General features: G+C 36.0%; 1 protein-coding gene across 1 annotated transcript; it reads left to right on the forward strand.

The window, feature by feature from the left end:
- The first annotated feature begins 8,788 nt into the window (after window positions 1–8,788).
- On the forward strand, window positions 8,789–11,751 carry LOC128212173 (toll-like receptor 4). Its single transcript, XM_052917481.1, has one exon. The coding sequence runs from the start codon at window positions 8,924–8,926 to the stop codon at window positions 11,159–11,161; it is 2,238 nt and encodes a 745-aa protein (XP_052773441.1). The 5' UTR covers window positions 8,789–8,923; the 3' UTR covers window positions 11,162–11,751.
- Window positions 11,752–15,471: the final 3,720 nt, after the last annotated feature.

Raw genomic sequence — 15,471 nt, forward strand, 5'->3', positions numbered from 1 at the left:
AGATATGGAATGTACAATTGAAAACGTCTGAAATATTTTGATGTACATCTCGTTTCCTACTGTTGTCATTGGTTAATTTGAGTCTGTATGTTATCCCAAACTCATATTTATCCCATACCAAAGTCAAAAAGGTCACCAAGGTCAAAGTTCCGGCATGACTGAACTTATATTAACAACTACAAGAATAAGTTCGGTGATAAACAATCCTCCTCGACGAGTGTGACCCTTCAGATAACATATTGTAATCGCTAGATATGTATAACATGATTAGTCGTTTCCTATCGATTATCAATTGTTTACAGATAAAAAGACAAACTATTTGAAAGTAGTTTGGAAATAGGATGTTTTTTGGCAATTCCGTGATAATGTTTTACTGATTTTTTTGTTTTATTATACCAAAAAGTGTTCGTAACGAATTTTTAATTTAGTATTATAATGATTATTATTATTTGAAAACCAAGCATAAGAAGGCTTCTGATTCCGACACATCCGTAAAATCCTTGTAAATATGCTAACACTCGAGTTCAGAACATTTCTGCATCCTGATGTGGCAACCATTTCGCAAATTCATTCAAGCTGAGAACATAGGGGGCACTGGAAGCTTTTTTTCTGGATAGTAAGTACCGCCTGATACTTTGCACATGGTTAACTGTATTTGATGCGTACATACAACGTAAGATTCCACATAGAAGGCTAAGACCGTGTTATGGTCCATTGCGTTGAAACAGGCGCTATATCTTCTCTTTCTAAGGAAACTAATTTTAAAAACAAGCAAATTAGTATGACGTTTAAAAAATGATAAGCATGGTACATAATTACCTAATCCTTACACATACATGTACAATAATATATAAATGAAATTAATTTATGTGTGCGTACTATAAATCAATACCACAGCAATATTAGTACGGAAATGAACAAATTGTTTTGTTTTGGGTAATAAATCACGTTTTAGTAAATAATTTAGCACACATACATTTCAAGGCATAAACAACAAATGTATTCCGAAATATGTATGTTAATTCGAAAAATAATATGCAAAATATTTCCCCATTAACACAAGACAATCACTTTTAACAAGTGATATCAACTGTTAAGTATACGTAAAAACACATTATTTATATGCATGATAACATGAGCTTAAACGGTTATGTTTTGAGGATAATTGTCTCTCTCTTTACAAAAATAATTAAAATGCATACTAAAGTGAAAAGCATTTTCTCAGCCCTAATATAAACTAGTTTATGTCATGCTGATGTCAAGAACACAATCAGAATGATACTTAGGAAGCCTTCTTTGGTGTTAAGCTCTAGAACTGATACCAGAACCTAAAAGGTATGTATCTATTTCATGTAGAGAAAACTGAAGTTCGTCAACTTCAGATGATGTTGTAATAAAAGGTTGACTAATGACGATTGACACTAGATCTGCAGGATCAGGCGGACGTTCTGGTTGAGTCAACGTTGGTTAAATTTTAGCCGGCGCTGGTGGTTGGTAGTCACAGCACTGAGGTTCTAACTCGAATTCCGACTAATTATCCGAATCTGCATGAATTACTAGTCGATCCGTAGAGTTGATATCACTCGGTACGCGGTAACACTCACTTTGCTTCACTTTATACGAAGTAGCGCGAAGCTGATATCCGACGAATATCTTAATGAAATACCACTCACTATCACACGATACCACGAGATATATGTTTCTAGCCTTAAATTTGCTTTTGCCTGAATAAAGATACATTAGGTCATCGACACGAACATAATTAGACTAGCTAGTAAACTCTCCAGTTCGCTTATATTTTTCACTACATGCATATTTTTTGTTTCGAGAGTTATGTTGTTGCAGAATAATGTCCCTATCTGACACTGGAATTGAGATTAATGTGTCCGTAAGTCCCGCGAAACGAGACCTGATTTATGTAAACGCGAGATGAGTCTTGCAACACAGATAGCTTAACCTACATTTCAGACCTGACCACACCTGGTTCATACCAAACAAGTTCACTTTCAAGTTCTTGTATACCTTTCTTAGAAACTGGATTTTTGATGATGTTCTTTATGCGTCCTATTTCAAGAACAATGTTTAGTCTTTGAACAGTGTCATTTGAAAGTATGGGCCATTGAACGGGTATTGTTGTATTGTTCTGCATATAAACAAACCAGCGCTTCTCTGATAGTGTCTCTCTTTTCATCATCTAGTATGCAAGCTTTAGTGTAAAAAGTCACGGTGTCACGCAAAACAAGTATTTTCTGACAATCACGTTCTAAGATATCTGCTGCAAATATTGTACCAATATACTCTAGAGGATCCTCATTGTCCGCTCTTGAACGGGTACTGAAACTTTCAGTAGTGAAGAGCACAAATGACACTTCGAAATTGTTCCCTTGAATGCAATAGATAAATCAAGGGCATATTAATGTCTTTTAATTACAAGCTCCAGTTGATGTTTTGTCGGATGGTCTAACTTGACGTGCAGAGCATTTACAAGACCATCGAGTACGGACCTTGGTACAACAATCAACTCAGCAGGTGAAAGTTATTGATCAGTACCTTTCCATCACTAACAAATTGTGCAATAAACTTGACCCGTAGGTAACGTTTAACATCTTTTAGATTGATAAGCTTCTTAAAAGGACGAGTTTCAGGTGAGCATGTGTACTTCGTAAATCAGGACACTCTGAACGAATTTATAACCATGATGATTTAGTGGCAAATGGAAGACGAACATATCGATTCAGTATGTTTTCTACTTTTATTTAACGAACTACAGACTCAAATGAAGGTACACAGTTGGCAATTGGGCTCTACGCAATTTGATTAATTTCGGCTAGCAAAATCTGAAGGTATGCTTGCAGAGCCCACAAGATGTCTTACATAGACTTGCTAGCGACTGAATATGGATAGGAAAGAGGGCACCCTTGGACTTGCTGAAAATTTACATCTAAACAACATTTCCACAGTCTGAACACATGGTTAACTTTCTGTAGAGACACATGCTTGCTCATCATATTGCATAATGTAAGGACTGAAGTGATTGATGGCTGTAGCAATACCCAAAGCTTCTATCTCACATGGTAGCCACGAAACCTGGTGTTTGCACACTTTGGCTCCGTTAACACGTCTAGTAGTGGACCCTTCTGTGGTAATCAAAAGCTGATTTTATGGTCTGGGAAGAACAATACACTTGTGGTTGTTTAGAGCCGACGGAGCATCACTAAAGATCTGCTAAGATGAGTCAGTCAAATATAGCTTCTCTTGAGATTGTTTGTCGGCAAACAGACCAACTAACGGAGAAAGGTAAGTTGAGCAATGTGTAAAAACTATTCCTGAAATTTTGTACGCACTTATAAAAGAGCGTAGGCCACAGAAAGTCTCTGTAGGAGCATACGAAGATTATGTAACAATGCAATGGGAGCTTGCAGAACTCTTACCACCAGACCATAATGATGCATCCGAGTATGACTATTGTCTTTCGACTAATCACTGTTTTGGATGGTGACAACCGTAAGCTACATCTAGAAAGGGCCTCTAACACACGTTGCCAGTTGCACAAAATATCACCTAGAGAGTTTGCCCTACAACACAAGTCAAGTCAAGCTTAACTACCACAGCATCCTGCATAAGATCACCACGTACTTGATACATTGGCTCTTCCAAAGCTTTCTCAGACCCTGGCATGCCCATATCACAACGTGTATAGATACGCACACCTCTGAACGGGGTAGCAACGCCACAATACTTCAACGACTGTGTGGACAAAGATATTTGGTAAAACGAACAAGTCAAGTCATTTTTGATAATATTTTTCCACTGGCCAATAGTTCGTAGTGTGCAGTCTACATCCTAAAGTAAGCTCGGTTGCGGTTTGGAATTCTAACATCTGTGAAGGCGGTGACAAGACGATAACCACCTTTTGGTTGTTTAACTAGGAATGAGGGGTTAAGATATTCAGCTGTTACGTTGATATCTTGAAGTCGACCCTACACACCTTGGCTCACTAATTCATCAAACTTTTGTTGTAATTCAATCAGTCTGTTCCTCGAGAATTGTGGAACTCGACCCTTTTGCTGTGGAGGTTGTACTGGGCCCATATTTACCACGGCCGCATCGTTGAAACCAGCTATATCTGAAGGAAAATATAATCGTTCCTTTCAACAGATCTCGAAATTAACTTTACAATGCCTCTGGAAACAAATTGTCAGGATCGATAGATACACGGCTTAAATGTACGGAAGTACTAAGTGAGCTGTTGGGGATCGAAGGCTGGTTCCTCCTACCGGGAGTTGTATGAAACTGTGTACCTGGCTAAGGCGATATGCTGATGCTTTTGCACGCGTTGTGTTTCCGATGTGTCATTGTTTATTGTCATTGGATTCGTCCATTGACTGCTTCAATTCGTTAGACACTGGGCTTCCTCAGCTTAAGATCTGGGCTCAAAAGCGATAGTTGCATCAGGATTCATGTCAGCAAGTAGATTAATTTCTAAGAACGACCCAGGACAAATGACAGAAGTGGGACGCTCAGTTCTTAACACAAAAGGATGTGTGCGCAATACAATATTGGTCCGAGTAATGTCTGGATGTGGTCACTATTGTGTCTTGCTATTGTTGCCAACAGTGATTTCACGATAAACCGTGCGGATAGTTTTATCGTTGCTTGTCATGAAAGGAATGCCAGCAAGTACCTCGACATCTAAGTTATTAACAACACGAGCCTCCAACTCTAACTCACATTTACAAATGTACCCCTAGTTAAAATTATAAGTGTTTCATCAACAATATTCAATGAATAACGCCGTCTGCCTTTGGAACTCTCTGATTTGTTGTCTTTTCTGCTGCGCCAAAGTACTTTACTACAGATTGTTTCATCAAATTGATCTCTGCACCACTGGCCAATGTAAATTGCAATGGGAAATGTTTATAGACAGTTTTCATATAAGGTGACTGTTTGGTGACTACACTTCTTGACGCATGTACAACTCGTACAACTCGTTGATTGTGAACCACATTCTTGGACATCTGCCGTATGTGTATCTTATTCTTAAGAATCTGCAAAAATTGTTGTGTGACGGATCTTTCCAGTAGAATTGATATTCTTCCTGTCTTTTTCGGGTAAAAACTGACACCATTGAAAGCATTTAAACAACTTTTAGGAAAAAATATTCAAGATATTTGTATTGGTATGTTTAATATCTTAAATACAAGTATATGATTCATGTTTCCACGTAAAGCCAGCAAAAAACAAATTCAGTAATAAAACATAATAAAGTTAATGTGGCAAACGAAATGTGTATTGGTAAAAATCACAACTCTAGTAATTTTCTGTTTCGAAATAAAGCCATTATTGCTAGTTCTCATTTTTAAATACTGAATATATATTTGAATAAAATCATTTTCTATTTCAGTTTCATTTACAATAAATGATTTAACTTCAAAGGATAGCATATATTATATGAGCATGATGTAACTGGAAGAAGCAGCATTGTCTCTGCTTGACTTAGTATATTGTATCATTACCAAACGTCTTACATGAGTAGATATGGAGACTGGACAATTCAAGAATAGATCAAATTCTTCATGGATTTGTACATGAACTTTGTCAAATAATGTAATGTTTCTAAAAACATAATTTTAGATAAAATGTTACCATGCAGTTATCTTGATATGTTTTGTTTATTACAAACAAAGGGGAACTTAGATTAGTGCTTGACCTCTAATATCGTGATATATCCTATCGGAAAGCCTGCTAAATAAAAAGAAAATGCAATAACAAGTTTCGATAATATTATTAAATGGCTTCTGATTTTACCAAAAAAACCCGGATTTCCTAATGATTTGATAATTAGCCAACACTCGAGCTTAGCACTATCCTTAAACATAATTTGGTAGCCAGTTCACCAAGAACAAACTTAGCCCGAGGCACAATTTGTGGCTCCTATGTGACCACCTTATGCTTTGAATTTGCTTTGCACATGAAAATAAATGTGTCTTCTCTAGATTATGCCATCCGGTTGAAATGTATATTATATTTCCTTAAAAACCGACCAAATGTGTGGAGGCCATGGTTATTAGGACTAGTTTATAAAACAACAATTTTCAACTGGTTTTCCTAATCTTTGTTACCCGACGTGTTCGGATGGTAGAGATGGCATGACAATGATTTCCAAACTTACCCTGTTCTACTTTTCATCAGGATGATAGGGGAACTGTTGTGATTTTTTTATAATTTGATCAAGGTTGGATTGCATTTAGTGCCATATATATAAACTGCTTGGATAATCCCAGTTATGTTTTCAATAAATTGTGTCAACTCATGTGATGAATATAAACTGAAGGGATACAACTCAGTGACAAAATATCCTACTAGACTAGATGCGTCCTTTTCCTGCCACCTTATACAATTTGGATAACACGAAACAGACATAATCAAGGCTAATCAAAGTGCCGATATGTCAACTTCTGTGAAACATAGATAAGCCCAGTGTTTTTTTCAATATATTGTGTCAACTCGTATGACAAATATATACACGCAGGGATAATCCCAGTGGCATTTTAATGCATTGTGTCAACTCGAGTGACAAATACAAAGCAGAGATAATCCCACTTACGTTTCAATACATTCTGTCAACTAGTGTAACAATTATAAACTGCCGGGATAAGCCCATAGACGTTTCAATACATTGTGTCAACTCGTGTGACACATATAAACAGCAGGGATTAGCACAGTGACGTTTCAATACATTGTGTCAACTCGTGTGACAAATATAAACAGCAGGGATTAGCACAGTGACGTTTCAATACATTGTGTCAACCCGTGTGACAAATATAAACTGAAGGGATACAACTCAGCGATAAAATATCCGACTAGACCAGATAGGTCCTTTTCGCGGCACATTATGAAACTTGGATAACACGAAACAGACACCAACAAGGCATCTCGATATTAATTAATCAATTCTTAGTAGAATAAACTGCCGGCTAAACGACAATGTCTTCGAAACGTTTTTGATATTTTGATTCATGTCCCTGTAGATCCCACTGTTTTTGTCGGAGCTATTTTCAGTCCCTGTCACATTTCTTACGAACCGGTGTCATAGCAGCACAGTGAGCAATTTGTAAATTTTGATTGTCAGGTTGTTTAATGGCGTTATTTCTATATGTCAATAGACATATAGAAACGAAATTAAAATCAAAATGAACTTTTTTAACTTGATAAATGATTTCATTTTATATTTCCCGAATGTTAAGGATATAAAATCAAATGCTATTCAAGGATAAGCGTCAGTGGAGACAAAGTATTAGAAACATTTGATGATTGGTTATAAATAGAGGAAACAATTCGAAAAATATTAAGCACTTGCTTTCAGCACGTTTACGAAACCTCATTTGACAATTTGTCCACTCGGAGCAAAATGGTCTGGGAGAGGTTGTGTGCTGCTACATTTTTACCTATTCATGCTTTGCATATGCTTCAGAATGTAAAAGGTCATGTTGAGACAGAAGTTAACGAAAGTTATAAGTGCTTTTGCAATGTTAAAGATACATTATTAGTAGTTAATTCCGTGTAAAAGATTCAACATACTTCAACGGACTCTCTCCTAGACTAGCAAAAAGCTGTGTTTTCCATAAAGTGAATACAAATCTCGTCCAATTATAAGTAGTGCACATTGAAAAAAGTAGAAAAGTGTTTCTAAATGTTTTCACAGTGTATAGTATATCTAGAAAATCTGATAAAGTCGATAACTTTGATCTGCTTTAATGACAAGATTGGAATATCCTGGATATTCGGGCATGCGCATCTTATATTGCTATGAATGCTATCAGTACTATTACCTGGAAATACTGCAGTTGCTTGCGGTAACTTTGAACGGTGTTTTACGATCAGTGCTGATTAGGCTTGCTGAATTGATCATGCATTTTGGTGAAGGTCAATCAATTTCAAGACGAAAACAGTTAAAAGCATTCTTGTCAGTTTAACAAAGTGATTTTATCGCTACGTTTTAGGTGCGAATCGGTGAGTGAGAGCCTTTAAAGATGCCCACTATTATGGCAGCATCAATATCCTCCGGACTGCAGGCAGAGAGACATATATACATTTCTTAAACACCGAAGTTACCTGAATATTTTAATATTATTAATTATCTTAAAATTATAGGCCGCAGTTACTTTAAACTTTAGTGTTAAAGACGCTTCAATCAACATTTATTAATGAAAATATTCTTTTAGCATCCTTACGTATTGTTGTAAAAGTTTATTAACCAAGACAGACTAGACTGACCCCACTGCTAATATAAAAGCAAAATTTGAGATATACAAGACGACAATAGGTTTTAATAGATATGGTGGAAAATAAATAACCAACACAAAACAGACATATAAGAAAGTTGATAAGTTTGCCTTGTATAAATGTTATGTGTGCATAAACCTTGCATAAACCTTGACAAGAAGTTAAATTTAATCTATTTAAAGAATAAATCAATATTAATTTAAGGTTCGAATTAATGAATGCATGTTGTTTAAAAGCTATTGTATAGTTTTGTTTGATTACAATAATGCGATCAAACTACGTCAAAACTTCCGCGGTGCCAAATGTAATAATTAAAAGAGGAATGCAGAGACTAGCTCGTCCGTTGCAAAAACAAAATAAAACACAAAAAACAAATCAGTTAAGCGCACCAAGCGAGGACTTCTAAAACACACATGAAACGGTTTCGAGCCAAATTATATCAATAGGCATTTAACGATCCTTTATTCAGATGGATATTATAGTTATCTTATTGATACCATTTTATAGGCTATTATTGACATCAAAAAGATAAATATAAATGTATCGGGATTTTAACCAAACGACAGGCACGTACTTTAAACTCTGCAAACGTGGCAGCAGATTAAAAGCATAACAAGAGGACTTTCTTTCCCCAAAAATGTTTTATTCACGGATTATTGTAACATATTTTGTGTTAAGTACTGGAATTATTTTCGCAGACTTGTTCTCTAAACAGCACTGTATGGACATTGGGTTAGTTACACTGAAATGCAATTATATTCCACTGGAAATAAATTCAACAGTGAAGACCTTTATATTAGAAGACGCTGATGGTGTGCATTTACAATTTGTTGGTGACACTTGGCGAGAACTTCAGAATCTGAGAATGGAGTTAAAACTAGATACAACAAATCTTGCTAATCCATTCATGGAGATCAAGTCTAACACTTTTATCAACCTTACTCAATTGACTAAACTCGGTATTCATTCTCGCAATGTTTTATTCTCTACAGGTGCGTTTAACGGTCTAGCACATTTAAAAATTCTTGATTTAGACAATTGTCCGCGATTGTCAATTAAAACGTTAGTCTCTGCCCTGAAAAGTAGCGACGTCATGCATCAGTTGGAAAAACTATCTCTGGACTGGATGTTTTCGTGGAAATCGCCACCATATATGAGATGGACCGAAGACGTGTTCTTGACATTATCTCGAATGCCTTTGAAAGAACTCCAAGTTACTAACACTGGCATAGATTTTAAGGTTTCACATTTCGAATATTTAGCAAAATATTTGGAAATTGTAAACCTGCATGACTCCACACTTAGCTACAAGGAGCCGGATTTGCATAGAAATGTTGTTCGCATGGACAATTTAAATGTTTTGAATGCAAGCTTCACAAAATTTGATGGTCAAAATGATATGTTTGGCGTGTTTAATCATATTCCAGTATTGTCTAATGCTAGTGTTGTGATAAAGATTCCGCCAATACTCGAAACTTTAGAAACTATGGATGTAAGTGGAGCTTTCCAAAGTCCATTAAAACACAGGATAATGAATATAAACTTGGTTTTAAAGTGGGATGAACATAGATGGAGGCCTAAGAACCTCAGCATAAAAAACAACGACCTGCTGTATGTCGACGTTACGGTAGAAACTCCACAGAATAACGCGTTCAGGTACATTGACCTTTCCGAAAACAAAATGGAATATATTTCACCTTCTTGGTTTGCTACAAGCTCGATGACTATTACGACTATTGATATGTCAGGAAACAGATTGGATATAATGTTTCGGGAAAACAGTCAAGAGTTTTGCACTTTATTCCGTAACCTTATCACTCTTGAAACTCTTAGAATGTCCAATAATAAACTTCATTCGATTCCAACAGATATGTTTGTATCAAATACCAATCTTCAATATTTGGATTTGTCGAATAATAAACTCACCCAGATTACGTTTAAACTAGAAATACTGAACTACGGACTGTATTTAGATATGTCGGGAAATCGGTTTTCGAATCCTGATAAAAAGTCCCTTGATCGGCTGAAGAATATAGAAACTATTATAAATGGAAACGAAAAGGGAAATAACAATGAAATACAACTGAAAGACAACACATTTGCCTGCCAAACTTGTGAAAATAAAGATTTTATGGAATGGGTTTCGCAAACTAGGTTGGTTAATCTGACAACACAGCAGCTAACTTGCTTTACCAAGAATAGCCAGAAAGAAAACATTTCAATAAAAACATATCAACGCTTGAGCATCCTATGTGATACGCCTGCAAGGAAAGTCCGAATGATTTTGTTGGTAACAAGTTTGGTTGTCTGCATTATCATTTGCACATTTACTGGCATAAAAGCTTGCCGCAAATTTTCTAGAAAACGAGCTGATTTGGTAAAACTACGAGAACGGATAAAACAGATTAAAGAAAACAAATATTCTAAACAATACTTGGTTTTTCTATCATATTCCAACAAAGATGAAGAGTTCATAGACAATAATGTAGTTCATGGTTTAAAAAAGGCATTTTCCACATATATTGGAACAAATAGAGAGCTTATTTGTCGAGGGGACTTCCATTTTAGGATTGGCCATAACATTTGCAACGAAATGGAGAGATTATTTCTCAAGTGTAGCGCGATGCTTGTATTTGTAACAGAGAACTACTGCAGGAGTCAGTTTTGTAATAGAGAGTTTGAATTTGCAACGGCGATGAAGATTCCTGTAATTTTAATGTTAAAAGATGAAGTAGATGTTGAAGTAATGCCAGCTGAAATGCGAATGCTTTTTGACACATTGACCAGGTTTTTATGGACGGAAACTGATGAAGGTTTTATAATAAAAACCTCTTGGGAAAATGTATGTAGATCCTTAATTCTGGCAATGAAATAATCCCATTTAATATGCAAACTTTTGAATCTCCTGGTCATTTGCTAAGCCACATCGCAATGTCACTGACAGGTAAAACGAATGTGAAGCAAATGAGTCTTTTCTCCTGTCCTGTGAAAGCCAAACGATAAAATATTTATAAAGATTTAACTGTTTCCTACAGAATATTCAAGATCTGGCAAGAGGCAACAAAAACATTATCATTGTCACGTGTTTTTGAAAAATGCAATTGTATATTTTAGTTTGTGAAAGTAAATAAAACGTTCCGTTGGTTTAAACATTGAAAGATAACGGTTGTGTCGATATATGTATATAACAATGTATTGCATTCGCTCAAGATGTTTTGTTAGAAACCTCTACCAGAGAAATGAGGACGGAGGCCGATGACTGTTGTGGGAAAACTTCCTTATATTTATAATATTGTTTTTTCTTGTTGTATGATCTATTTATGCTAAGTGTTATTCACTGAGTGATCGTTTGAAGTACTTCGGTGTAGAATAGTATCATTAAAAGTTTTGTGTTTTAATGTTTCTTGCTGACTGAAAATAAAAGCTGAATGTTTATTTCAAATGATTGATTTGGCGAAATAAATTATTTAAATGATTTAAACAAGACTTGTGCATCTTTCTTCAGCCATCTTTAAACATATACGGAGACATAACCGGGATATTTATACTGGCCAGAGGCATAGCCGAGAGAATCATACTGGCCAGATACATAGCCGAGAGACTAATACTGACCAGAGACATAGCCGAGAGACTCATACTGACCACAGACATAGCCGAGAGACTCATACTGACCAGAGACATAGCCGAGAGACGCATATCGCTCAAGAAACTCAAACTGGACGGAGACATAGCCGAGAGACTAATTGTGACCAGAGACATAGCCGAGAGACTCATACTGACCAGAGACATAGCCGAGAGACTCATACTGACCACATACATAGCCGAGACACTCATACTGACCACAGACATAGCCGAGAGACTCATACTGACCACAGACATAGCCGAGAGACTAATACTGACCACAGACATAGCCGAGAGACTCATATCGCTCAGACACATAGCCTTTAGAGTCATACTGCTCAAAGACAAAACTGAGAGACTCATATCGGCCAGACACTTAACTGAGAGACTAATCCCGACCAGATATATAGCTGAGAGACCTATACCGTCCGGATTTATAAATCAGAGAGACTTATACCGGCCAGATACATAGCTGAGAGAGTCATACTGGCCCGATAAATAGCATTGAGACTCATACCTGTCTGATACATAGCCTTGAGACTCATTTCGGTCAGATACATAGCCTTGAGGCTCATACCGGACAAAGACATAGCTGAGAGACTCAAAACCGCCAGATACATAACTGAGAGACTCATATGGGACAAAAATACAGCCTAGAGACTCATCCCAGACAGATGCATAGCAGAGAGAGTCATACCGTTCAGATCCATAGCTGTGAGACTAAAAACGGCAAGAGACACAGCCTAGAGACTTATATTTGCCGGATTCATAGCTGAGAGACTCATAGCGACCAGATTCATAAATGTGAAACTAAAAATGGCCAGAAACACAGCTTAGAGACTTATATTGACCAGATACATAGCTGAGAGACTCATACCGTCCAGATTCATAAATATGAGACTAAAATGGCCGGATATATAGCCAAAAGACTCAATACCGTCCAGATTCATAGCTGTGAGACTATGAATGGTTAGAGACACAGCCTAGAGACTTATATTGGCCAGATACATAGCCGAGAGACTCATCCTGGACAGAGACATACCTGAGGGACAATAATAAACGACCTGGTTCCAAAATGATTTAAACTCTTTCATAAATATGTAACGTCTATTCTAGTTTTGCTAAGTTTATCTACAGGTGCATTTATATCACCTTTACGAAAATAAACTGATAATCCAGTTAAGACCAGCATGTGTTCAATATTCAATCCTTTATTTATAATGGAATCTTTCCGACCATTATAACACTATCTGGACAAACTATCTAATATAGTATCTCATATTACAGGCTTAAGTATTGCTAAACACGTAAGGCGATTTTGTAGGAAAAATGTATATGACTTAATCTTATCATTGTAATGTATGTAATTAAGATAATAAGCGGCCATATAATGCGAATTTCTTTTAAAATGCATTTTTACGCAAAAGTGTAACAAGATTAAGAATGTTTTCAGATCCCGAAATGTTTAACATTATTTTTTCAACAATGAATCCTGTATTTTGATGATTACCTCTGTTTTAAGAAATATATTGTCTACTTAGTATTCATAAACATATGGGGCCGTTTTATCAGGAAACTTACTACGAAATATTCTTTGATATAACCGTATGACACATAACCACGTTATTGAAATGCTTGAGATGTTCATGCGAAGTCAGTTAAATAGCATACCCATGAATAATGGCCATATTCCTGTGTGTGAGATATGTTTGTCATTTGCACTTGTTTCATTATTACAAAGAACGTCCTGATGGCCATGTTCGGATACAAGTATATCGTGTTCTGATATATATTTGGCTTAGATATGCTTTAATATGCTTAAAAAGCAAGGCAATCTTTGGAGAAACACGGAATATATTTAGCTGAGTGTTAGAGCGAAATTGCAAATTATTATTTAAGTCTATTATTATGTTAACGTGGTCTATTTTACTGATGAAGTGCCAGGTAAGGCTAAGTAAACAAAATTCATTTAACACCTTTTATTTTGAAAATACAGATCTAAGTTATATTTTCTAGAAAATAATTATTGCCTTTTGGATACCAAAATGAAAATAGTAATAATAATAGAAAAATCATTGTCAAGGCAACAGATATTAGTTTGTTTGTGTACATTATGTAAGACAATGTATTCAATTCTTTATCAAAAATATGGTACAGTCCGCATGCAAAAACGTTTACCTCTATTGTTTAACAGAGGCAGCTGTTGTGAAGGAAGACATTTTAACTCCCCCCGCACACACACATAAAGTATTTTGATACATGTAATACACATTATACGATTTTTATCCAAGGGAGCGTAAGCGACTTATACTTCATGTCGTAGAATCGCTCAATGAGCTAATGTTTCATGTTATCATATACCCGACTTTAATACATGAAAATGTTGTACTTATCACAGAGCTCTACTGACCACAGGGCCAATTCCAGTGCAAAAAATCATTTTTCTTGATTCTTGAGATTCCGGCTAGCAAAGTCCAGAACCCAATTTACACCATCGGACTTCTGGTACAACACGGCCATAAGACCACTAGAAGAGGCGATTATGAGCACCATAAAGGGTTTGCTAAAGGTAAAGGCCAGTTGTGTACACCTTCAGTCTTTGTGGGGTCAGTCTTGATGCAACATGCCGAACGGCAAACCTGAAACACCGTTTGTTCCCTATCAGCTTCATCCATCTCAACCTGCCAGTATCCGGCCTTGAGGTCATTTAAACAATGTATTTAACTAATTTAAGTACAAACCTTGATACTATGTCAATTATCCGACTTTTTAATGGCTTTCGTATAGGATAAGAGTTGACAGAGGCTAAATCAGTCGCTTTCTATGTAAAGTACGCATATATGCATTCATAATTTATCATGAATTAAACATCCAGTTGCGTTCAGATTTATAGTTTCCTCACCTAAAAGTCCACAACAAATGCAACGTGTTCAATAAGAAGTACATGACATGTATGTATTTTTAAACAGATAAATGTAAGTAATCTGTATGTGTAAACTTAAGACATCGTTTGAATTCAGACAAAAATGATAAAAATATTGACGTTCACGACATACATAATTATAAAGTAGAGGCAAGGACACGATTAGGCATGGAAACTTTGATGCATATGTTTTAATATTTTAGCCAAAAAAGTATGCTTTCTCAAAGATAAATGAAAGCAGATGCCACGGGGTATTTGCAAATCTTAATTGGATGCTGTCTAACCCATGATCTTACACAACGGTAAAATGTTTCAGTTCAACCTAATATGACCGTGAATTATGCTTGAAATAGTTTCATGATGATTTATTCATTATTCTCATCTATTTCAACGCGATCTGGAGTACATTTTACATTTACCGTTGAAGTTTACGAATCAAGGGTTATCATAACATTATTATGAATACTACGGCTATGTTAATTAGTTGCAATGTGTTTTGATACCATGCATATTTACCCGATCAATGAAACGGTATAAGAACGTGATAAGCTCTAAGTCTTTTTTTCCATTTATTAGCAACAATTGACTTCTTAAAGTCAACAACAGGTGGATAACCGCCTAAAGTTCTCATTTTAAGGACC

The sequence above is a fragment of the Mya arenaria genome, chromosome 12 (assembly GCF_026914265.1).
Source record: "Mya arenaria isolate MELC-2E11 chromosome 12, ASM2691426v1".
Taxonomy (NCBI): Eukaryota; Metazoa; Mollusca; class Bivalvia; order Myida; family Myidae; genus Mya; species Mya arenaria.

What these genes read in the sequence shown, in the direction of transcription:
- LOC128212173 (XM_052917481.1), top strand. Translation starts at nt 8,924, where the DNA reads ATGTTTTATTCACGGATTATTGTAACATATTTTGTGTTAAGTACTGGA.